The sequence below is a fragment of the Portunus trituberculatus genome, chromosome 28 (genome assembly GCF_017591435.1).
Source record: "Portunus trituberculatus isolate SZX2019 chromosome 28, ASM1759143v1, whole genome shotgun sequence".
NCBI lineage: Eukaryota > Metazoa > Arthropoda > Malacostraca > Decapoda > Portunidae > Portunus > Portunus trituberculatus.
In genome coordinates this window covers 385,017-408,674 of record NC_059282.1, presented here as the reverse complement: position 1 = coordinate 408,674, position 23,658 = coordinate 385,017, and the positions used below count along the sequence as shown (strand labels likewise).

The 23,658-nt window shown below is 42.5% G+C and overlaps 1 protein-coding gene across 5 annotated transcripts in view; it reads left to right on the top strand.

Moving 5' to 3' along the window:
- The window catches only part of LOC123510116 (sentrin-specific protease 1-like), a 181,198-nt gene that overhangs the window by 70,349 nt on the left and 87,191 nt on the right, over positions 1 to 23,658 (top strand). For 2 of the 5 annotated variants that reach the window (XM_045264929.1, XM_045264928.1), the window contains exons 5-6: positions 376 to 516; positions 20,424 to 20,561. In XM_045264929.1, the coding sequence (XP_045120864.1) occupies positions 376 to 516; positions 20,424 to 20,561 (279 nt within the window). The remainder of the gene's footprint in view (positions 1 to 375; positions 517 to 20,423; positions 20,562 to 23,658) is intronic. The other 3 variants (XM_045264930.1, XM_045264932.1, XM_045264931.1) reach the window with 2 other exon arrangements.

Here is a 23,658-nt window from a genome sequence, read left to right as displayed (position 1 = left end):
TAGTTGAGCAGTGTCATGTACAGTCTCCCAGATGACAATACCAGCTTCCTACCCTTTGCTGGAACAGAGGAGAATGCATATGCCACTACACAATGACAAATATGCATATATAGACCTCTGGTATCCGAGTCTGTACAAGCAAGACATCGAATGGCATTTATAAACAACACATGACAAAAAAAACATAGAATTCTTTTGTTTTGATGATAAGATGGTATATTGAGAAATTATTGTGAATATAACTGTTATTGAGTGCATACCTGTAGTCACTTTACATCAGCTACTGCCTAATATATAGATTTTCATAGACTATTTTATGACATTGTGTTTTCTTTATTTTATTCATGTTTTTTTTTTAAGATCTGATTTTTCCAGGTTATCAACTTTTATATGAATTTGTTAATGGAGCGAAGTCAGAAAAATGTCAACTACCCAAGAGTATATGCCTTCAACACTTTCTTCTATCCTAAGCTATCCAAGAGTGGATATCACTCTGTTCGCAGATGGACTAAGAAGGTGAGTGCATCTTGGTTTCCATACTTATATTGAGACTTTAGAAAGGAAAAATTTCTATGCCTTGTGAAACCCCTGGGAAAGTCTTTCAACCTCTTAGTAATGGGCTTTTAGTACAGGAATCATCTCTCTCTCCTTTTTTTTTTTTTTTTAAATCTGTTTATCCTTATCCTTTCTAATGGTGTTATTGTTTCACTCATTGTTATTTGAGTAGAGCTGGGAGTAAAGTCTCTCTCTCTCTCTCTCTCTCTCTCTCTCTCTCTCTCTCTCTCTCTCTCTCTCTCTCTCTCTCTCTCTCTCTCTCTCTCTCTCTCTCTCTCTCTCTCTCTCTCTCTCTCTCTCTCTCTCTCTCTCTCTCTCTCTCTCTCTCTCTCTCTCTCTCTCTCTCTCTCTCTCTCTCTCTCTCTCTCTCCATTCCTGCCCAGTGTGGTAGTATCATTATCCTCACTTACCAAACAACATCCAAATGGAAATGCTTAACTAGCAATTCACACTGACAGGCCACAGGTCCAACCAGCCCAAGGCCCCAGTTCACCATGAGTGTCACTGTAGTGACCCACAGGCAAGCAGTCACTACTCCCCACCTTATTGAAGGTTATGTAAATCATATTTAAACCAAAGGAGCTACAGTGGTATCCAGTATGTAGAAGTAGATAAACGTGGGCATTTTTTTACTCCTTTATCGTGTCATACGTATATTCATCTATGTGGCGGCATGGGAACTGTAGATTCATGAAATAACAAACTGCTGCTAGGGTAAAAAAAAATCTGGTTAGTATCTGACCAGTCTGTTATTCAGCAAAATCTGTTACTGTGAATTCTGTTATCATAAGGCACCACCGTGTATACATTATATGTATGTTTATATATGTTCAACAATTTAAGTCATTATAATGTACACTAATGTATCTATGTACGTAACTTTATAATGTTGATGATCTTAACTTTTTGAAGGGAGGGAGAGTGAAACGGGAAAGACACTAACCAGCAACCTATGGAATGTAAACAAAGTGCGCATCATTGTACTGCATACAAAACTTATATACCACATTTCCACAAGGCTTTCCATTTTATCCATTGTAGTCACGAGTTCAGGTGGTTCTTTTAGCTTGCAAGGAAGATATGGTCTCAATACCCTTCTTAATAGAGTCTGTTGACTTGAAAATAGTAGACAGTAGATGGAGTCAAGATGGTGGCGAGTAATGTTTTTAGTTTTCTGGCCTCTCTCGTGTCTGTGAATAATATCCAGCTTCACTTCAAGAGTAAGAGACTTCTTGGTCTTCTTAGGAATGCTAGGCCTCATTGCAGGGCATTTTGGGGGTAAGTTGAGCTAGGGAAGACAAACTGCTGCTGATGCTCTTATGTTTTGATTGGAGAGAGAGTGCTGCGCAGGCTGTCCACGAGAGGCTTGATCTTGATCTTGATCTTTATTCTACAGGTGTCTCAGGATTTCTCCTGAGGCAGGCCTTAGTACAAGCAGCTCTTGGTGTATCCAAAAGCTTGTCAGCTTGCGTGATACGGTGGGGCTTTAAAATTTTGAAAATAATTAACTGGATAAAACTTCGTTAAAGCGAGTTTGGTGTTCGTTAAACGAGCAGATGGTGGTAAAATTAAACCTTCGTTGTAGCAAAATTTTGTTGTGTGAACCTTCGTTAAACGGGGGTTGCCTGTATATATATATATATATATATATATATATATATATATATATATATATATATATATATATATATATATATATACTGTTGAACCACGATAACTCGGATCCCGATAACCTGGATTTATTTTACATGAGATAATTTCCTTCTACTATAAGCAATGAATGCATTGTCTCCTTGTGCACAAGTCGATATGCTGTTTTTCCTATTCCTTCCTGTGGTAGCCATCTTCACACTCCACTTCTTTTCTAACACTCATCACATTTACATGTACAGGCAACCCCCGCTTAACAAAGGGGTTACGTTCCTGAAAAACACTTCGTTAAGCGAAACTTCGTTAAGTGAAGCAACTATAACATTTTGACCCCTTATTTTTTTTTTTTTTTTTTTTTTTATTTATTTATTTTTTTTTAGACTTGAACTAACATTGAGAGTAAACACAGCGAGAATGCATCATAGTACAGTGAAAGGTTTAATGAAAGTAAAAATTATGAAGTTAAACATTTAAGCAGTTTAATCATGATGTACACTAATGTATCTATGTAACTAACTTTATGGCTGATTATCTTAAATTTATGAAGGGAGGGAGAGTCGTCTTCTTCTTGGAGGTAGGTTGGGGCCGTGCAGGCTATATGTCACAGCCTCTAGTGCCTCAAAAGTGCAGTATGCGGTGGCCTGCAGGCGACACTGAGACATAAGGGAGGGAGAGTGGAAAGACACTGGCCGGCAACTGTGGGATGTCAAGAAATGGCGCATCATTGTACCGCATACAAAACTTACGCACCATTTAAGCATCTTATTTTACAACAAATTATAAGTAGTAGTGCAAATATTACTTACACATTCAGTCAGAATCTGATGAGTAGCTGATGCTTATGATGTCTGGTGAGTCAGCAGCTGGTGAGTCTTGGTCACGGGGGAATGAAGTGGACGCCATAGGAGAGGAGGGCGTGTATGACCTTGAAGAGATGGACTGAGCAATATCTCTTGAGAGTGAAGGTGTTGGTGACACTGATGATTTGGTGGAAGGAGTGGATGGCCTGAAGTAAGACTCGATTGATGGAGCCTTGCGTCTCTTCGCAGCCAATATTTCTTTGTAACAACCGAGTGCTTTTTCTATCTCATGGGCTGCAGTAGAACTCCTGGCATAATTTGGATCCACTTCTTTCAATGAATCAATGGCACTCTCTATTTTGCAAAAAAATTCTTGCAAAAAGTTAATTGTTAGCACTCGTTCTTTCTCAGGTTCGGTCGTTTCCTGGTAAGCTCGCTCATTTAACATTTCCTCAAGTTCTTTGTTAGTCAGGGGTTTCCTGTGGCTGTCCAGCAACTCCTGAACATCTTCTTCATCCACCTCCTCAAAGCCAGCACGGTGTGACAGCCGAACAATGTCTTTACGGAGGTCGGTGACGCTGACAGGGACAAATCCAGTAAAGTTAGCGACCACTTCAGGCCAAACTTTACTCCAGGCTGCATTCATAGTTTTGTTATCCACCTCATTCCATGCCGTTGTGATGTTATCAATCCCTTTCTTGATGTTATAATTCTGCCAGTATTGCTGGATGGTGAGCTCAGGATTGCTGTCCAGTGCCTGCACCAGCTGAGCCATAGTGTGTCGCTGGTAATAGGCTTTAAAGGTAACGATGACAGTCTGATCCATGGGCTGGATTAAGGATGTAGTATTTGGTGGCAAAAAAAGGACTTCAATGTTATCAGCCCAATCTTCCATGGCACGTGGATGGCTTGGTGCATTATCAATGAGCAGCAGGAATCGGTTAGCTATGTTATTTGCTGCTGCATATTCCTTTAATGTTGGTGAGAGATACTCACACACATAATCTTGGCAAAGGGACGAAGTGAGCCAGGCCTTCTTATTTGATTTCCAAATAACTGGAAGTTGTGCCTTTGTGAAGCCCTTCAGTGCCCTAGGGTTCTCTGACTGGTAAATAACGAGAGGTTTCAGCTTAAGGTCGCCCTCAGCATTACCACCGAGTGTGAGAGTTAGCTTATCCTTGGCTGCCTTAAATCCTGGAGCTTTCTCTTCTTCCTGGGAGATGAAGGTCTTTGATGACATTTTTTTTCCAATACAGGCCAGTTTCATCTAGATTAATTACCTGTTTACTACAATAGCCACCACTTGAGATATGTTGCTTTAAGACAAACAGAAATGCATCAGCAGCAGGACGATCAGCACTGGCAGACTCACCTGTTATCTGTATGTTGTGTAAACCAGCTCGCTCACGGAAACAATCAAACCTTGCACCAAAGGGAGTCTTTGCTTTTTCCTCCTCAGGTAATTGTGCTTTGATATCTTCCCAGAGTAAGTGTGCCTTGGCAGTGATGAGCGCGGTAGATACAGCCATGCGGCGACGTACCTGGTCATTAATCCACATTTCCAAAAGACTTTCCATTTTCTCCATTGCAAAGTCACGAGTACGGGTGATTCTTTTCGCTTGTAAGGAAGTTAATGTCACACCAGCCTTTTAATAGAATCTGCTGCCTTGAAAATTGTAGACACAGTAGATAGAGGTAAGCCATGGTGGCGAGCAATGCTAGTAGTTTTCTCACCTCTCTCGTGTCTGTGAATTATATCGAGCTTCACTTTGAGAGTAAGAGATTTCCTTTTCTTCTTTGCAATGGTAGGTGACATTGCAGGGCTGGTTGTAGGGCGTTTTGGTGGCATGTTGAGCGTGAGATGATGAGCTGGTGCTGGACACTGTTATTGTTTTGAACCAAGAGCGGGGAAGGGAAGGGGAGTGAGAGTGGTGCGCGTGTTGTCCACGAGAGGCGCTGGTGTATTCAAAAGGCTGTCGGCTTGCGTGATACGGCAGGGCTTTCAAACTTGGAAAAAATTACCTGGATAAAACTTCGTTAAAGCGAGTTTGGTATTCGTTAAATGAGCAGATGGTAGTAAAATGAAACCTTCGTTGTAGCGAAATTTCGTTGTTCGAACCTTCGTTAAGCGGGGGTTGCCTGTACTGCTCTCCATGTTTTGATTCTGCTGTCAGTGCTTTTTTTTCCATCTAAATGTCTTTTCACGTGGCTTCTTTTCCAGCATCCCCTGCTGAAAGTGACGTACTAGTACTGAGGGAAGGTGCAGATCACCTAACAGACAGTGTTATATTTATCACCAGCTGCGTGCGGTTGGATGTCAACGATTGGATGGTGTTCATTGACCTGAAGGACACTTACCTGCAAGTTCCTGTCCATTCCCAGAGCAGATGGTTCCTTAATTTTAATTGGGGCAGATCTACACCCCAGTTTCAAATATTGTGCTTTAGCCTGTATACAGCCCCAGCTATTCACCAGGATTATAGCACCTGTTTTCACAGAGTTACACAGGTGGGACATCCACATCCTACAGTATCTGGATGACTGGCTTCTCTTGGCTTTGTCTTACCAAGAGGCTCTTAACTCAGCCCAAGTCCTGTTTTAGCTTTGTGCCCACCTAGGGATCCGCATCAATTACGACAAATCTTGTTAAGGCCGGCCCAGGAAATTGTCTACTTGGGAGTCAGCATTCGGACTCCTCTTTTAAAAGCTTTCCTGACATAGGCTCGGGTGGGCAATCCTCTCTCTCATCTACAAACTTTCATGGATTCCTGACTCCCGACTGCCAAAGAGTAGTTTATCCTACAGGGTCACATTTTATCCCTCACTCACCTGGTTCCAGGGGCTCAGTTACAAATCTAGAGCCTGCAGTTTTGCCTTCAATCTCAATGGTCCAGCTCAATGCAAGACAACTCGATCTGGATCAGCTGGACTCTTGACAATCTGGTGGACTTACAGTGGTGGACTATGGAATCCAATCTTCTCACTGGCAGGGGATCTCCAGGACCTGGTGCTCCAGGGTAAGATGGTGGGAGTATTTATGGACAATATTACGGCTCTGGCTTATCTCTCTCACCATGGGGGCACTCACTCTTTGACACTCAATGATGAGGTGCAACGGATGTTGCGTTGGGCAGAGGACAGAGCTATTGTTCTCAGGCCTCAATTAATCAGTGGGTCTCACAACACGGTGGCGGATTCCCTCAGCCAGGAGTCGCAGGTCATTTCCATGGAGTGGACTCTGTGGCAACTTTGGGGGATGCCTCTAGTGGATCTCTTCACCACCAGCCAGAACTTCAGGCTCCCTGCATTTGTTTCTCTGCTCCCAAATCCCATGGCCATCGCAACAGATGCCTTTCTCATCCTTGGGATCACATGGATCTATACACCTTTTCACCGTTTCTGGCAATCAGGCAACTTCTTTCCAAGTTCTGGTTGTCATGGGGGACATCCATCATCCTCATTGTACCGTTCTGGCCATGCAGGGAATGGTTCCCAGATCTGCTACAGGCGACCATCGACACTCCCACCTCCTCCCAGCACAGACAAATTTTCTGCAGCAGTCTCACTTCCATCGCTTCCACGCCAGTCTCCACACACTTTGGCTGGTTGCGTGGAAACTGTCCAGCAACTCCGTTACCAAGGCTATTCCCAAAAAGTTGCAAAGTTCCTGGTGGGATCTCGACAGCATTCAACCATTGTGAGCTACCAGTATAAGTAGAACCATAACTGTCAGTGGTGCATTGACACCCTCCAGTCAAAAATTTGGTGACTTCCTTCTCTATTTGCACAAGGACTGTCACCTTTCATTCTCTTTGGTGAAATGATACAAGGTTATGCTTAACAGCGTCTTCCACCTGAAAAGTTTTGACCTCTTCTCAACTGGTCTTATGGGAGGTCATTCATGCCTGTGGGCAGAGGGCACGCAGGCTAATGCCCATAGTGTTCCCATAGAATGTGGACATCGTCTTACAACACCTTGTTTGCTCTCCCTTCAATCCATTAGACCAGTCCTCTTTCTGGCTCTTGACCCAGAAGACTCTCTTTCTCTTGGCTCTGGCAGCAGCCAAGAGAGTTGGGGAAATTCAGGCTCTCTCTGCTCAAGTTGTGGCTTAGGATGATGACATGGTGCTGTCTTATCTTCCTGACTTTTGTGGTCAAAATGGAGACTCTATCTAATCCACTTCCCCGGAAGTTCGTCCTGACAATTCTTTCGTAGGCTGTCTGCTCTGATGACAATGAACGGCTCCTCTGTCCTGTTCATGCTCTGCGGTGTTACCTTCATTGGACATGGTCCCCATCTAGGCCTAGGCACCTTTTTCTCTCGGTCTGGGACCCCATGTACCCTCTCCAAGATGGCTATCTCTTACTTCCTCTGGCAGTTAATACAGACTGTTCATGAGGATTTCCCTGATCATCTGGGGCTGACCTCCAGGTAAGAGAACATGATGTATGTGGCAATGTCACTACTGTGGTCCACTAACAAGACATTAGCTGATGTAATGGTAATGGCCTGCTGGCAAACGCATTCTATTTTTGCCTCTCACTACCTTAAGGCAGTCCACAAGGTCCAGGATGGGATCTTCTCCTTGGGACCTGTCATGGCAGCTGGCAGCTTCGTCCCTTGACGTCTGCTGCTTCATGCCACACCATCCTACACTCCAAATCAGTTTAAGGGTCATGGCACTAAGATGGCACTGCCCAGCGTTCTTCCCTGTGTGACTTCCACATATGCCTGGTAAAAGTCATGCATCTTGTAGACATTATCACCCATGGTCAACCGCATACTTGGCAATGCCCCTCTGCTTAACCCTTAGGCCGGGAGCATACGAGCTACTCTGTGGTCGCCACGGCGTGGCGCTTCGGCGTGGTGTGTTAGGAGCACACGAGCCACTCTGTGGTCGCCAGGGCGTGGCGCTTCACCATGGCGCGTTTTCTGCGCCACGCCCCGTCCCCTTTGAGACCACAGCTTACGTCCCATACTGCTGGTCTATCTTCAATTTATATTATAAAGCGATCAACGTCGAGTGTATTCATGGTAGCAGATAAAAAAAAAATGCCACTCGGTCCCCAAGCAAATGCAGACTGACTGATAGTGGCAGCATGTGGCTTTGTGGCTTGGCTCGTGTGCGCGGGTCTTTGTGGTCAAAACGTGCCACGCCGTGGCGGGGATCAGTGACAGCCTGCTACATCCGCTGACCACAGACGCTCGTGTGTGCGGGAAAGCCACAAAACGATGAAAACCTATAGGAAACCACATCCCCGCTATGCCGTGGCGCTGTAGAGTGGCTCGTGTGCTCCCGGCCTTAAAGTAGGGGGGGGTTGATTTACTTTTCGTCTGTTACAATGGGGAAAAATCACACCTGTCAAAATTGCTAAAAATATTTTTTCCTTATAAAAACATATTTCTTTGTGTTATTCTGAGTACAACTATGTAGTTTTTAACATGTTATGACCTCTGAGAACAAAGTTATTGCATATAAAAAAATTCATGGCAGAACCCACCGCTAAAAAATACCCACCAAATTCCGAGAATACCGCTCTCTCTCTCTCTCTCTCTCTCTCTCTCTCTCTCTCTCTCTCTCTCTCTCTCTCTCTCTCTCTCTCTCTCTCTCTCTCTCTCTCTCTCTCTCTCTCTCTCTCTCTCTCTCTCTCTCTCTCTCTCTCTGGGCATTTTAGTTTGATGTATGAGGAGGAACTTTTGCACTTTCATGTCAAGAAAATGATGATGTAAAACAGGAAAAGAAAAAGAAACCACATATTACAAGTATTGTGGATTTCTATAATAATGATGATAATATAATAATTAGAACAATGGGTGACACACATCGGTGCATTGCTCAAGGGGAATAGGCTACTTGAGGAGGTTTATGAACGTCGCTGTGAGGGTTGGTCTCTGTCTCCCGGATCACTATTAGAATCACTACTGGAGTCTTCACTTTCTTCGGTCTCAATAGAAAAATCACTGTCTTCATTTTCATCACTCCTCAATGTCATTACTGAGTAACACTGACATAACATCACTTGGAGTACCGATTCCTCCCCCCGGGTCATGGGGTTTGCCAGATGTCGCCTCAAAATGGGAAAAGATGACCTAGTGTGAGGGAACATGTCTCAAGGCTCAAGCAGGTGAGTGAGAAAAGATGCCAGATACCTCCACTTACCCCAGGACCAATAGTGAGGGGGAGAGATTCTAACATTTAGCGCGGAAAAATCATGATTATCGGTACGATCCCCACCTCTCCACATACGATGCTACAGTCATACCTATACGATCACCATACTTTAAGGGTCAAGTGTGGGAATCTGCCTGTAGTAGAAGGAACAGGTCTTATGTGAAATAAATGACATTTCTATAACTAAAATGTATTGATTGTTTCACTTACCTGTTCCTTCTACACACACTCCCACCCTTCCTCCCCATGTAATGCTTCTCTGCTGAGTTTTTTCTTGAGGTCATAGAGGAGTGGGGTGTGAAGATGGCTACCACAGGGAGGAATAAGGGAAACAGCACATTGACTTGCACACAGGGGGGGGATTGATTTTTAGTCACTGACAGACACAAGGAGACAGTGCATTCATTGCCTATAATAGAAGGAACAGATAAGTGAAAAAATACATTTTAGTTATAAAAATGTCATTGATAAGTTGGACTCTGACCGATACAGGGACTGAAGTCTGAGTTGAACTACTCGCCCATTTTTTTTTTCCCACTTTCTTTTATTTTATTTTCTATTGACATTATAAAAAATCTGATTCCAACAAAAAAAAAAATTGGATTTTTTTTTGTAGTTTAAAATGATACCAAACAAAAGTCAGTCTGAGTTTATACCAATTCTGTGAAAATTTTTGAAGTGTAAAAAACACTTTTCGAGATGTTCGCTCGAAAAGTTTTTTCATAATTTCATTCTTGGTTTCCTACTTGTTTTTGTCGTCTGATTGACATGAAATTTTCACACATGATTGTTTATTCAATGGTGACCACCTGGAGCAGAATAGGATGATAATGCATCAGGTCCCTGCTTCTCTAGAAAATATTATTCACTCGTACATTGCAAAAAGTTTAGGGTAATCATTTCCCCAAATAGGCTGCAGTACACAATCATTAGTCACTTCCAAAGCTAGGTTTGAAAGGTAGTCTGTGATTGAGTAGCAGTTGTCAACCCCCACCATGAAGCTTGAAGATTGACAGAACCTGTGATCTTGATGGAATTTCAGCATTATTTCTCTGAACTGTTTAATGGGAAAGAAAATGTAAACTTGGAAAGTGTACTTAACAAATACAAAATAAATGTATTCATACTAGATAGTGTTGTAACTAAGGAGGAAATAGACCATGAAATGGTCAACTTGAAGATTGATAGAACCTGTGATCTTGATGGAGTTTCAGCATTATTTCACTGAACTGTTTAATGGGGAAGAGAATGCAAACTTAGAAACTGTACTTGACAAATATAAAATAGATATATTCAGAGCAAATGGTGTTGTAATTGAGGAGAAAATAGACCATGAAATATGCAACTTAGGGGAGGTGACGGCAAAAAATATGCAATTTTTTTTTTACCCAAACCTCAAAATTGAGTTATTAATACTACTGTTACCCTTGAAATGTCTACAATTTTCTGTGAAAACAGCAAGTTCCTATCTTGTTTAAATTGCCTTTTATATACACACTTTAAAAGTCTCTTTAAATGCCCCTCCATGTGTTTTTTTTTTTTTTTTTTTTTTACATTACAAGGGCACTGGCCAAGGGAAAACAAAGTGTTGGAAAAAAAAAAATCCCGCTGGTTGCCAGGCCCTGTTAAGAGGAAAGTAGGAGAAAGAGAAAAAACAAAAAAATCTAAAAGGAGGGTCCAGTTAACGTAAGAGGTGTCTTGACACTCCTCTTTTGAAAGAGTTTAAGTCATAGGCAGGTGGAAATACAGACACAGGTAGAGAGTTCCAGAGTTTACCAGTGTAGGGAATGAAGGAGTGAAGATACTGGTTAACTCTTGCATTAGGAAGATGGACAGAATAGGGATGAGAAGAAGTAGAGAGTCTTGTGCAGCGAGGCCGCAGGAGGGGGAAGGCATGCAGTTAGCAAGTTCAGAAGAGCAGACAGCATGAAAACAGCGGTAGAAGACAGATAAAGATGCAACATTGCGGCGGTGACTTAAAGAATCAAGACAGTCAGTTAGAGGAGAAGAGTTGATAAGACGAAAAGCTTTAGATTCCACCTTGTTTAGTAAAGCTGTGTGTGGATCCCCCAGACATGAGAGCCATACTCCATACACGGGCGGATAAGGCCCTGTACAGAGCAAGCAGCTGGGAGGGAGAGAAAATGGACGAAGACGCCACAGGACACCTAACTTCTTGGAAGCTGATTTAGCAAGAGTAGAGATGTGAAATTTCCAGTTTAGATTTTTAGTGAAGGATAGACCGAGTGTGTTTAATGTAGAGGAGAGGGAAGTTGAGTGTTATTGAAGAAGAGAGGATAGTTGTCTGGAAGGTTATGTCGAGTAGATAGTTGTAGAAATTGAGTTTTGAGGCATTGAACAAAACCAGGTTTTCTCTGCCCCAATCAGAAACAAGTGAAAGATCAGAAGTTAGGCGTCCTATAGCATCTCGCCTTGAGTCATTTAATTGTTGTTGGGTTGGGCGTCTGTTGAACGCTGTTGAATAATGCAAGGTGGTATCATCAGCATAGGAGTGGATAGGGCATTGAGTCAGATTTAGGAGATCATTGATGAATAATAGAAAGAGAGTGGGTGATAGGACAGAACCCTGTGGAACACCACTGTTGATAGTTTTAGGGAAGAACAGTGACCGTCTACTACAGCAGCAATAGAACGATCGGAAAGGAAACTGGAGATGAAGGTACAGAGAGAAGGATAGAATCCGTAGGAGGGTAGTTTAGAAATTAAAGATTTGTGCCAGACTCTATCGAAGGCTTTCGATATGTCAAGGCCGACAGCAAAGGTTTCACCGAAGTCCCTAAAAGAGGATGACCAAGATTCAGTTAGGAAAGTAAGAAGATCACCAGTAGATCTGCCTTTACGGAAACCATACTGGCAATCAGAGAGAAGGTTGTGAGCTGATAGATGCCTCATTATCTTCCTATTAAGGATAGACTCAAAGGCTTTAGAAAGGCAGGAAATCAAAGCTATAGGGCGGTAGTTAGAAGGATTGGAGTGGTCACCTTTTTAGGGACAGGTTGAATGTGAGCAAACTTCCAGCAAGAAGGATAAATAGAAGTAGAGAGACACAGATGAAAGAGTTTGACCAGGCAGTGAGCGAGTTCGGAAGCACAGTTTTTGAGAACAACAGGAGGGACTCCATCCGGACCGTAAGCCTTCCGAGAATCAAGGCCAGAGAGGGCCAGGAAAACGTCTTTATAAAGAATTTTAATTTTAGGGATGAAGTAGTCAGAGGGTGGAGGAGTAGGAGGAATATGCCCAGAATCATCCAAAGTTGAGTTGGTAGCAAAGGTTTGAGCGAAGAGTTCAGCTTTAGAAAAGAAGAGACAGCTGTAGAGCCATCTGGATGAAGTAAAGGAGGGAAAGACGAAGAAGTAAAGTTGTTAGAGATATTATTGGCTAGATGCCAGAAATCTCGAGAGGAGTTAGAATTGGAAAGACTTTGACATTTTCTATTGATGAAAGAGTTTTTAGTAAGTTGGAGAATAGATTTGGCATGATTACGGGCAGAAATATATAGGGCATGAGTTTCAGCAGTTGGATGGCTACGGAACCGTTTGTGAGCCGCCTCTATCATTGACAGCACGAGAACAAGCAGAGTTAAACCAAGGCTTTTTAGCTTTAGGGTTAGAGAAAGTATGAGGAATGTATAGCTCCATGCCAGAGATAATCACCTCTGTTATGCGCTCGGCACAAAGAGAAGGATCTCTGACATGAAAACAATAATCATCCCAAGGAAATCAGAATAGTACTGCCTTAGTTCCTCCCATTTAGCAGAGTTAAAATGCCAGAAGCACCTCCGCTTAGGCGGGTCCTGAGGCTGCACTGGAGTGATAGAACAGGTAACGGAAATTAGATTGTGGTCGGAGGAGCCCAACGGAGAGGAAAGTTTAACAGAGTAAGCAGAAGGGTTGGAGGTTAGGAAAAGATCAAGAATGTTGGGCGTGTCTCCAAGGCGGTCAGGAATACGGGTAGGGAACTGCACTAGCTGCTCTAGGTCATGAAGGATAGCAAAGTTGAAGGTTTGTTCACCAGGTTGGTCAGTGAAAGAAGATGAAAGCCAAAGCTGGTGGTGAACATTGAAATCCCTAAAATGGAGATCTCAGCAAAAGGAAAGTGAGATAAGATGTGCTCCACCTTGGAAGTCAAATAGTCAAAGAATTTTACATAGTCAGAGGAATTAGGTGAGAGGTATACAGCACAGATGAATTTAGTTAGAGAGTGACATTGAAGTCTTAGCCAGATGGTAGAAAATTCTGAAGATTCAAGATTGTGGGCACGAGAGCAAGTGGTGTCGTTACGCACGTATGCGCAACATCCAGCTTTGGATTGAAAATGAGGATAGAGCAAGTAGGAGGGAACAGAAAAGGGGCTGCTGTCAGTAGTCACAGACAACTGTGTTTCGGTTAGGAAGAGAAGATGAGGTTTAGTAGAGGTAGAGGTAGGCAGCATGATTTGTCATTGCTTATGATTTTGTAGTTTTTTTTTCTTTTTTTTTTTTTCTTTTTTTTTTTGTTATTTTCTAGTGTATTTATGTTATAGACCTTCATATAGTAACATCAGGACAGAGCGGGAGGGAGGCTATGTACTTTGTAGTACGCTGTGAGGTCAGCAGTCATAGGCAGTGTCTTGCTGGATGTCTTAGAATGTAGATATGTAGTGTTCTGCAGCTAATCGTCTTTTGATTTTCCACACTTTCCTTGCACTTTAGAACATTGAAAGTCATGGGTCATCAATCAAAGATGAAGACCAACCAGGAAGAAAGGATGAAGCTGAATGACTGGAGAAGAGAGGAAGAAGGCAAAGATCTCAATCGCTCATCGCAGTGACATCCGCCACCACCCACTCATGACCTGACCCTGGTCACACATGTGTCCTCTCCACCACCACCACCTCAGCTTGTTCCCTCAACCTCACATCTTTCAGCTTCACCATCACAAACAACAACCGAGTCATGAAAAACAACAAAGATGGATACACGTTTTCATCTTATGAAAAGAAAGATTCTTCCTTGTGAAGATGAAAAATGCATTATTTTTCTGTCACAACTTGAAAGTCTGGTATTAAGAACATGTACCAAATGCTGGGGTACCAAGACAATAGAGGCAACAAATAACAAATGACACCTACGTCACTGTCACGTGTTCAACATGCAGTGACAGTGACATGCCAGTAACACCACGTCACTTGGTAGATGATGCTGGGAAGGAAAGAGACTTCACTGAGCTGAACGGCAAGCTTCTATATAAACTACAAGCTTGTATATGAGGTAATAAATGACCTTAGCTGTGCAGGATTGAACATAATTGCCCAGGAACTAAGCATGTAGCCAGCAAACATGTGACATGCACTGCTCAACAGAAAACGGCGCATATCTCAAAACTAAAGTTACTGATATTTCAAGCTCAATATCTCTGTTAATATTTAAGTAATTTCAGATATAAAGGTATCAGTGGAAAGGGGAAATATAGGAAATTTTTTTCATCGTGAGGCATTTTGAAAAAATCTATAGGTATGTCTCTGAAAAAATTTAAAAAGGAAAAAAAGAAGGTAGTTTTTTGTCATGGATATTAATTTTTTCTTTTTTTCATATATGAATTACGATAATCAAAATGTTTCATGATGGAAAAAAAAGCTACATACATCTACAGCATGTACACTTATTTTCAGAGTACTGTACAGTAATACTCCTCTTAACAAAAATTTGTTAAGCAGATGTAATTTTCCCATAGGAAATAATGGAAATAGGGGGGAATGTGTTCTGGGCTGGTCCCCAACATACCACATGGGTTAAAAAAAAAAAATAGATAAATATATATATATATATATATATATATATATATATATATATATATATATATATATATATATATATATATATACAGTAAGGTCTCGGTTTACGTCAGTTACGTTCCTAAAACATGACGTAAGTCGATTTTGTACGTAACACGAGTTTCCGTACATTTCAAAGCATATTATTGAGTTTTCAACAGATCATTGTTTATGGTCATTCAGGTATGTAAAAGGTTATATTGTTATATTATTTACAACTATGTAGGAATGTGAAACACAAGCTTGTTTTTGTTGTTGATTAGGGCCGCGAACGCGAAGGTCGGCATGTTGCCAAGAGGGGTGGACACCTGAGGCCACCAGGACGGTGGGCAGGTCGAATGTTGTGATGCCCAGGGTGGACAGCTGGGAGCTTAGTGCAGTGTGGTGGGAGTAGAAGCGTGGGCAGTGGAGCAGGAAATGCAATAGGAAAGGGCAATAGGGATCAGCAGACAGGCGCAGACAGTGCAAGTGAGCTGCGAGTGTCGTGTGGCCCAGGCGAAGGCTCCGGGAGTTGTTATTGTTGTGATAGGTGCACGAGCCCTCAAGGTCGTCAACCTCCCTGTTGTCATGGTAACGGGCTTCCCATTTTCTTCTTCTCTCCCTCACACACAACTGCCTGCTGCTTCACTCGCTCACTCATTCCATTTTCCTTTTCTTAGCATCACTGCTGTCACTAAGTTTTCTCTTTGGTTCCATTGAGCAAAATACTAAGAAGAGTCAGTAAACGCAAAAATAGGAAAACACTCTTGCCAGGGGCGACGGTGTGGTGGAACTGAGGCAGGGTGTTATAATTGTTATTGTATTCAAGCGTGAGGCTGGCGGTGTGACGGGTAACTACTAGTGACGCTTGGCGGCCAACAATAACAATAAATACCGCACTTTACGATTTATAAATTTTCAATTTTTTTATCTTAAATTGCCTTATAGTGGACTGACGTAACTACGAGTTTGACGTAACTCGAGACCGACGTAACCCGGGACCTTACTGTATATATATATATATATATATATATATATATATATATATATATATATATATATATATATATATATATATGTTTGGCAGCACATTGGGCCACTGGCGTACCACTACTTTTATGATGTCATATGAGTCATTGGAAGTTAGAGGAGCTACATACAAATTCTCTCACATTCTCACATTTATGTTCACAAAACAACATTTCTATTAGCTTTTTACAAACCTTGTCCCCAAGAAAGGATTGTTTTGTAATGCATAAAGTGAAATCTTACATGGAATACCAAAAAATAAAGCAGAAATGAGATGAGCCACAGACGAAACGGGAGACTCACGGCGACTCAGCCGCTTCTTCTTCTTGTGACCATTTTAGCCTGCGTGTTGTTTTTCTCCATGACATTTGTTTCCACTCCTCTGTTGCCTGCTATAATGGATATCATATCTTAGTATTCATATACGTTCATGCCACGAGGATAACCTCGACTCCGTGGCACTGAGTGATAGTGAATTATTAATTAAATACTGCAGTATTTCATTAGTAATTCACTATCACTCAGTGCCACGGAGTTGAGGTTATCCTCGTGGCATGAGCGTATATGAATACTAAAATATGATATCCATTATAGCAGGCAATAGAGGAGTGAAAACACAAACAACACGATGAAAATAACACGCAAGCAAAAAGGTCACGAGAAGAAGAAGAAGCAGCCGAGTGGCGGCGAGTCTCCCTCTTCGTCTGTGGCTCATCTCATCTCTGCGTTATTTTTTGGTATTCCATGTAAGATTTCACTTTATGCATTACAAAACAATCCTTTCTTCGGGGCAAGGATCATAAAAAGCTAATAGAAATGTTGTTTTGTGAACATAAATGCATTATATAAGACAGTAGTACCACCTGGAGAAGTGGTGTTCCCAGCAACCTCAGAGCAACCTTCTCACCGTCCCTCCACGTGTTCATGGATGCCATTTCGCTGCAAGAGGTTGCTCTGATGTTAAAGGATCTTGGATCCAGCTCCCGGGGTGCTAGAGACAGAGGCAGGGAGCCAGCCAATCGCAACGAAACTACCACGTTCGGTCAGTCACTCACTCAGCAAATTCAAACCCAGAAAATTCGCTAAAACGGATGTGGTTGTATGTTATGCGGATTTTTGGTCTAACTATATAGTACTTTAAACCGGAAATTCATTAAACGAACGTTCATTGAGCGGAGTATTGTTGTAGTAGGTTGAAAAACATTCGAGAAATAGCAAAGAATGCTGATGCTATTTATTACCGTTTTCATTGTGTATTATATTTTTTTTTTTCTCTGAAACTAATGATCATATTTCAATAATATTTGGGATTCTTGTAATTGAGGTACTAATACCTCATGAGAATCTGACGAAAAAAAATTACACCTCTCAAGTAAAAACCGTCGCCTCCCCTTAAAGACTGATATAATCTGTGGTCTTAATGGCCTCTGCCCCACCATAATTAACATACTGCCTGTTATGTGGACTGTAACAGTTTTTCTCCCCTTCCCCCATCTCTCTCTCTCTCTCTCTCTCTCTCTCTCTCTCTCTCTCTTTTTTTTTTTTTTTTATTTAAACAAAACTTAATACAAAGGAACATGTACCCAAAGGCGCACTGTCGTGTGCTACCTATTCTAAGGGTACTACAATCTATTTCTCTACAATATTTACAAGACTTAAAAATAGATAATATACAAGATGGTCAGCATGCAAATGGAGCACTATTCGTTTCACTTCACTAGCACTATTCACGCACTGCACTACACTGAGTGTCACGTCACAAAGAGTGTCAGAGGAGTTGGCAGTGTCTGTCTCCACTTATGTGCCATCAGTTTGACACTGTGAGTGTTCATCTCCTGGACGTGAGGCACCGCGGCCGTGAACAAGTTCCACATCCTGGAGACGCGTCCTGCGAAGGTGCGTTGATGCTGACACCCGTGGGATCGCGGCACCTCTACGGCGTCACCACCATTGAGCACCGTTCTCGTGCTCCGTGCGGTGACTCTTAGAGGATGACGCAGCCCTGCCAGATGTGGCACTCTTTGCACCTGTGCCTTATGGAACACTACGATCGCCGCCACGTCTCTGCGGTGTTCCAGTGAATCAAGGGGACGCTCAGGCTCTGGGTGAGGTGGTAGTGCAGCATCTACTAGCCGTATGGCGCGGCGTTGGATGCTGTCCAGTCTCCTTCTGTGTGTGGCGGCACAGGACATCCAGGAGAGAGCTGCGTATTCAAGGTGGGGCCGCACCTGTGCCTTGTACAGCAGCAGTCTCCCTTCCTGTCGAGGAAACTGGCGATCCTTCTGAGAGCGGAGATCCTGTGAGAGGCTTTCTTGGCAATGGTTTTGACATGCCTGTCAAACCTCAGCCCTCGATCCACCTCCACTCCAAGTATCTTGACGTCATCTTGGAGTGGGAGAGCAGCAGCGCCAAAAGACAACTTTCCTGCCATTGCTGCCATGGCGGCTGGGGACCGAGAGACAACCATTGCTTGTGTCTTCTCCGGCGCGAATGTCACTTGCCAGCGAGCACCCCACTCCTTTATCACTCGTAGCTGCTGATTGATGGCCTCAGCAGCCCGCCCACTGTCCTGGCGTGGATAGGTATAGGAGAGGGTGCAGTCATCAGCATAGGCCATGACTCCTGGCAGTAGCTGGAGAAGATCATCCACGTAGATATTCCACAGGAGTGGGCCAAGAATTGAACCCTGTGGCACTGATGCCTCCACAGGCAGGGACTCAGATGTTTGCCCGTTGACAACCACCTTGAGGCTTCTGTCCTGCAGGTAATTTCCCAAGAGTCGTAGCAAGCCACCCTGGATGCCTTTAGCACGAAGCTTTTCTAGTAATCCGTTGTGCCATACTTTATCAAAAGCTCCTGCTATGTCCAAAGCAACCACTATAGTGTCCTTGCCGTCGTCGAGGGCGTCCTGCCAATGCCTGGTGAGAAGCATCATTAGGTCGGAGGTTGACCTTCCAGGTCTGAACCCAAACTGTTGGTCTGAGAGGAGGGCATTGTCCTTGAGATGGCTACACACCACCTCTGCCACGACCCTCTCAAACACTTTACCCACCACTGACAACAGGGATATGGGTCTGTAGTTTTTGGGTCCGTCCTGGAGCTTTTTGTGTACGGAACTACTCGAGCCTCCTTCCACACTGAAGGCCAGACGTTTTCCGTACACAAGTTGTGAAGACTTGGGTGAGAGGGGCAGCCAGTTCCTGGGAGCATCGCTTCAGCAGGTGCGGGCTGATGTCATCAGGGCCGGTGGCTTTCTGTGTGTCCAGCCCCCGCAATAATCGCTTCACCTGCTGATGCGTCACCTCCACCATGGTGACAGTCTTCTCACATTGCTGGACCAGCTGAGGCGGTGGCTGCTGTGGATTACCGACCTTCATTTTTCCAGCAAACAAGGAAGCCAGCAACTGTGCCCTCTCCTTACTGCTGGTGGCGACAGTACCGTCCTGCTTGCTGAGGGAGGATGGATTCTTGGTGGCCAGTTCCTTGTTTGTCCTTAACAAGAGACCACCAAGTTTTGTTTCCTACGCCAGTGCCACACAGTTTCCGGCGCAGGCTTTCCTCCCACTTTTTTAAGGCCCACTTGCTGGTTACCACCATCCTCCTGCATGCAGCCCTGTGCAGGTCCTTGTTGCGCCGAGTCGGGTTCCTCTTGTAGCGGAGCCAGGCAGCATACTTTGCCTCGGCAGCAACACGGCAACGGTAGCCAAACCATGGCTGATCCGTCGATCTCTCTCTCTCTCTCTCTCTCTCTCTCTCTCTCTCTCTCTCTCTCTCTCTCTCTCTCTCTCTCTCTCTCTCTCTCTCTCTTTTAAATCTTTTTCTTTGGGACTCATCACATGTATCTTTCTCAGACATCTTCATATTTTTTTGTTAGATGATGAGCTGGTTAACAATTTATGAGTGATCTGCCTGGTTTTTATCTATCACCCCAAGATAATTAGTTTTGTGAACGGTATTATTTGGTGCACAGCTTTCTTACAGGAAATCAATTATATAATGAAATAGGATAACAAAGTAGACAAAACAGTCCATGAAAAGATGCCCCCCCCAAAAAAAAGTAATTACACACTATGCTAAGTGATAGTGGCTTGTTCATGGTACTGTGCTGCTGGTATACATAGCATATTTATAGTGAAAAGATTAAAAATTAGTAGTGGAAAGTTCCTCCTTACGAACAAATCCAAATTATAACAAAAAAATTATGTAACACTGAGAATTATAGTAGGAATGAAATGAATTAATCACTTAAATATTGTGCTTTTGGGATAACAGCTGTATGGTCATTATATGCTCCATTTTAAAGTAGGTCTAGATTTCTGAAGTCAAAAGAATTGTCAGTCTATACCTTGTCTACTATATCTTTACCACTTGATGGGATCTAATCCTATTTTTTTTTTTTTTTTAGGTGGACCTATTCAGTTATGACATGCTTCTTGTACCTATTCATTTGGGAATGCATTGGTGCATGTCTGTTGTGGACTTCAAAACAAAATGCATTAGCTACTATGACTCAATGCTGCACAACAATCAGTGGTGTTTAGAGGTAAGATTATATCTCTGTTAAGCATTTTTTTTTTACATGTGAAGGACATTACAACAGTATTTTACTCTCAGTATATGTAAAAGAACTTCATAAGTCTTGAATTTTGCTTTGATCTTGTGAAATGTTAGATTATGAATGTGCAAAACATGTGGGTCCCACAGACAAGTTCTTTATTATGTCTGGCATCCTTTAGCATTTGGCATATCATATTTTGCAGATGTAAAACTCTATTTGTGAATATTTCCTACATTGCTTCTTCTGTAATTGTATAGGTTGGAAATATAAATCTCTCAAATTCCAAATTTCTGTGAAAATTTGCCATGGGTCAGTAAAAACTTTCAAGGTTAACAACAAACCTATTTTAAAACAATTTGTATAAGCTGGCCAGTGTAAAATATTTTCAGAAAATGAAAGCATCTTCACTTTTTTTCAGCATCTCTCTCTCTCTCTCTCTCTCTCTCTCTCTCTCTCTCTCTCTCTCTCTCTCTCTCTCTCTCTCTCTCTCTCTCTCTCTCTCTCTCTCTCTCTCTCTCTCTCTCTCTCTCTCTCTCTCTCTCTATATATATATATATATATATATATATATATATATATATATATATATATATATATATATATATATATATATATATATATATATATATATATATATATATATATATATATATATATATATATATATATATATATATATATATATATATATATATATATATATATATATATATATATATATATATATATATATATATATATATATATATATATATATATATATATATATATATATATGTACATATAAGGTTTAAGATAAAACACGACTGAATAAAAAAGACAGAAAATAGAGGATGGCTATCTCAGTCTTTCAGATCAGATAACTTATAAGTAATCATCTGTACATGAGTGTTTTTGTTTGCATATTTAGAAACATAATTTCTATAAATAGATGTAGTTCAACACATAGTCACAACACATTTTTTTCTTTTAAGTAAGAGGGGAAATCCAGATAAGGGCAACAAAAACAACTAAACAAAATTGCCCTCTTAGATGCCAGTCACTGTGCATGCCCAGAAGTGTCAGCCAAAAGGATGGGGTAAATGTCTTGAAATCTCTCTCTTAAATGAGTCCAAGTCTTAGAAAGATGAAAATACAGAATCAAGTAGGGAGTTCCAGAGTTTACCAGAGAAAGGGATGAATGATTGAAACTCAATAACTTGGACCCCGATAATTTGGATTTTGCGATAAGTTGGACTCTGACCGGCCCAGGGACTAAAGTCCAAGTTGAACTGCTCGCCCAGTTTTTTTTTTTTTTTTTACTTTCCTATTTTCATTTTCAATTGACATTATCAAAAATCTAGTATCAACTAAGAATTAATTTTAGTTAAAGTTTAAAATGATACCAAACAAGAGTCAATTAGAGTTTATACCAATTCCACTTCAGCAAGTCATCAGTCTGCTAGATGGTGCTGTCACATGAGACACGCTGCGCTTCACCACACTGTCAGTAGCTACATGGACACCACACTGATTGGATGTTGGGCCTGCCACCTGCTGGTCCATTGTTGCTATTCCCATTATCCATGAAAGGAGTGGGTTATAACCTATCACAGTTTTGGCTTGGGCTGTGAATACCCATTACCCCATGATAGGGATGGGCTGTTGCCACTCCAATTATCCATGATTGGGGTGGGCTGTTGCTACCCCCATTAATCATGTATAAAGGTGGGCAGATTACAAGCTTATTTTCCATATTTGGGGTGACTGGGTTCCCTGTTAACTGTGGCCTGTAATACTTTATTTCCCATTATCCTGAGAGAGTGGTTAAAGTGGTCTGTTTGGAAGGCAGAGTAACAGCTGTTTGAAGAGGTAATGTCTTGCAGCAACATTGTTTATGTGTTCGTCTCGCCATCATGTCTCAGTCGCCTTCTATTGCTAATCACAGTCCTGACAGAGATAGACCTATAGGCATGTACTGCTCCTCCTCAAATGTCAAGGACCTTCACAAGGGCAGTAGGTATGGTATGGACCATTCCAGGTCAAGGAGCCATTCTAACCATCATGAGCAGTTGAGTTTGCATGAGGAGTCATATTTCCACCAAGAGCAGAACAGCTTTTCTTGGTCATCTCTCCCCTCCCCGGCTTCTACCAGTGAAGATAGCAGTGCTCCTAATCTGGCCTTGATTTTGGATTAGCTGCATTGAGGAGTAACATGGACAAACTTAAGAAGGAGAGTAAGGCTGTGAGTACTAATGAAGTTCAACATGCTGCTCCCCCGCCTCTGTCTACTGATTTGGCAACTTTCTCAGGCAGCGCATGTTTCTTAGGTGTCACCAGGAGGGTGTTCTGGGTTTAGATCGCCCAGGTAGGAGGCCAGCAGTGCGGAGGAGGAGGTTCAGGGGATGTTCCTCGTGGAAGTGTTTTACTACAAAGTGCCAAGAACTATAGACCCACGGAAAATGTCTCGAAGGAACTTGACAAGGAGGTTGCTGCAATGATGAACCACCAGTTTGTCAGTGGCATGAGAGAGGAGAACTATAAGGCCATTATAGAGGATGATGTGACACTGAGACCCAGTAACTGCCACACATTAACACAAGTGAAATGCAACGCACAGGTGCTGGATGTGTTGCCAGCAGATGCGAGGACAGCCGACTTTCGCTTATGTGAAGTGGGAAAGGACACCACCAAGGCTGCCATGATTGATGTTAAGTCCCTTACAGCCCTGGACATGGTAGCTCATGATGAAGACCATCCAGTTGTGGCCCATGAGGTGGCCATGCTTATTGGTGCCTTGATATTACGAGGTAATGCCCTCTTCCGAAACAACTTGACCTGGCACTATGTCATCAAGTGGGACATTAATCCCAAGTATTCCCACTTGTGCTCAGACAAGGCTCCCATGACTGAACTCCTGTTTGGGAGTGACCTTTCTCAAGCCACCAGGCAAATTCAAGAGGCAGAGAGGCTGAAAAGCAAGTTCACAAGTAAGAAGCCTTCCCCAATTTGGACTTCCAGCTCTGGCAGATTTGGGGGGGTAGGCAGCAGAACTTTTTTGGCAATGGCCCCACTCCCGTGGTTTCTCCTCCAGATTTCAGCC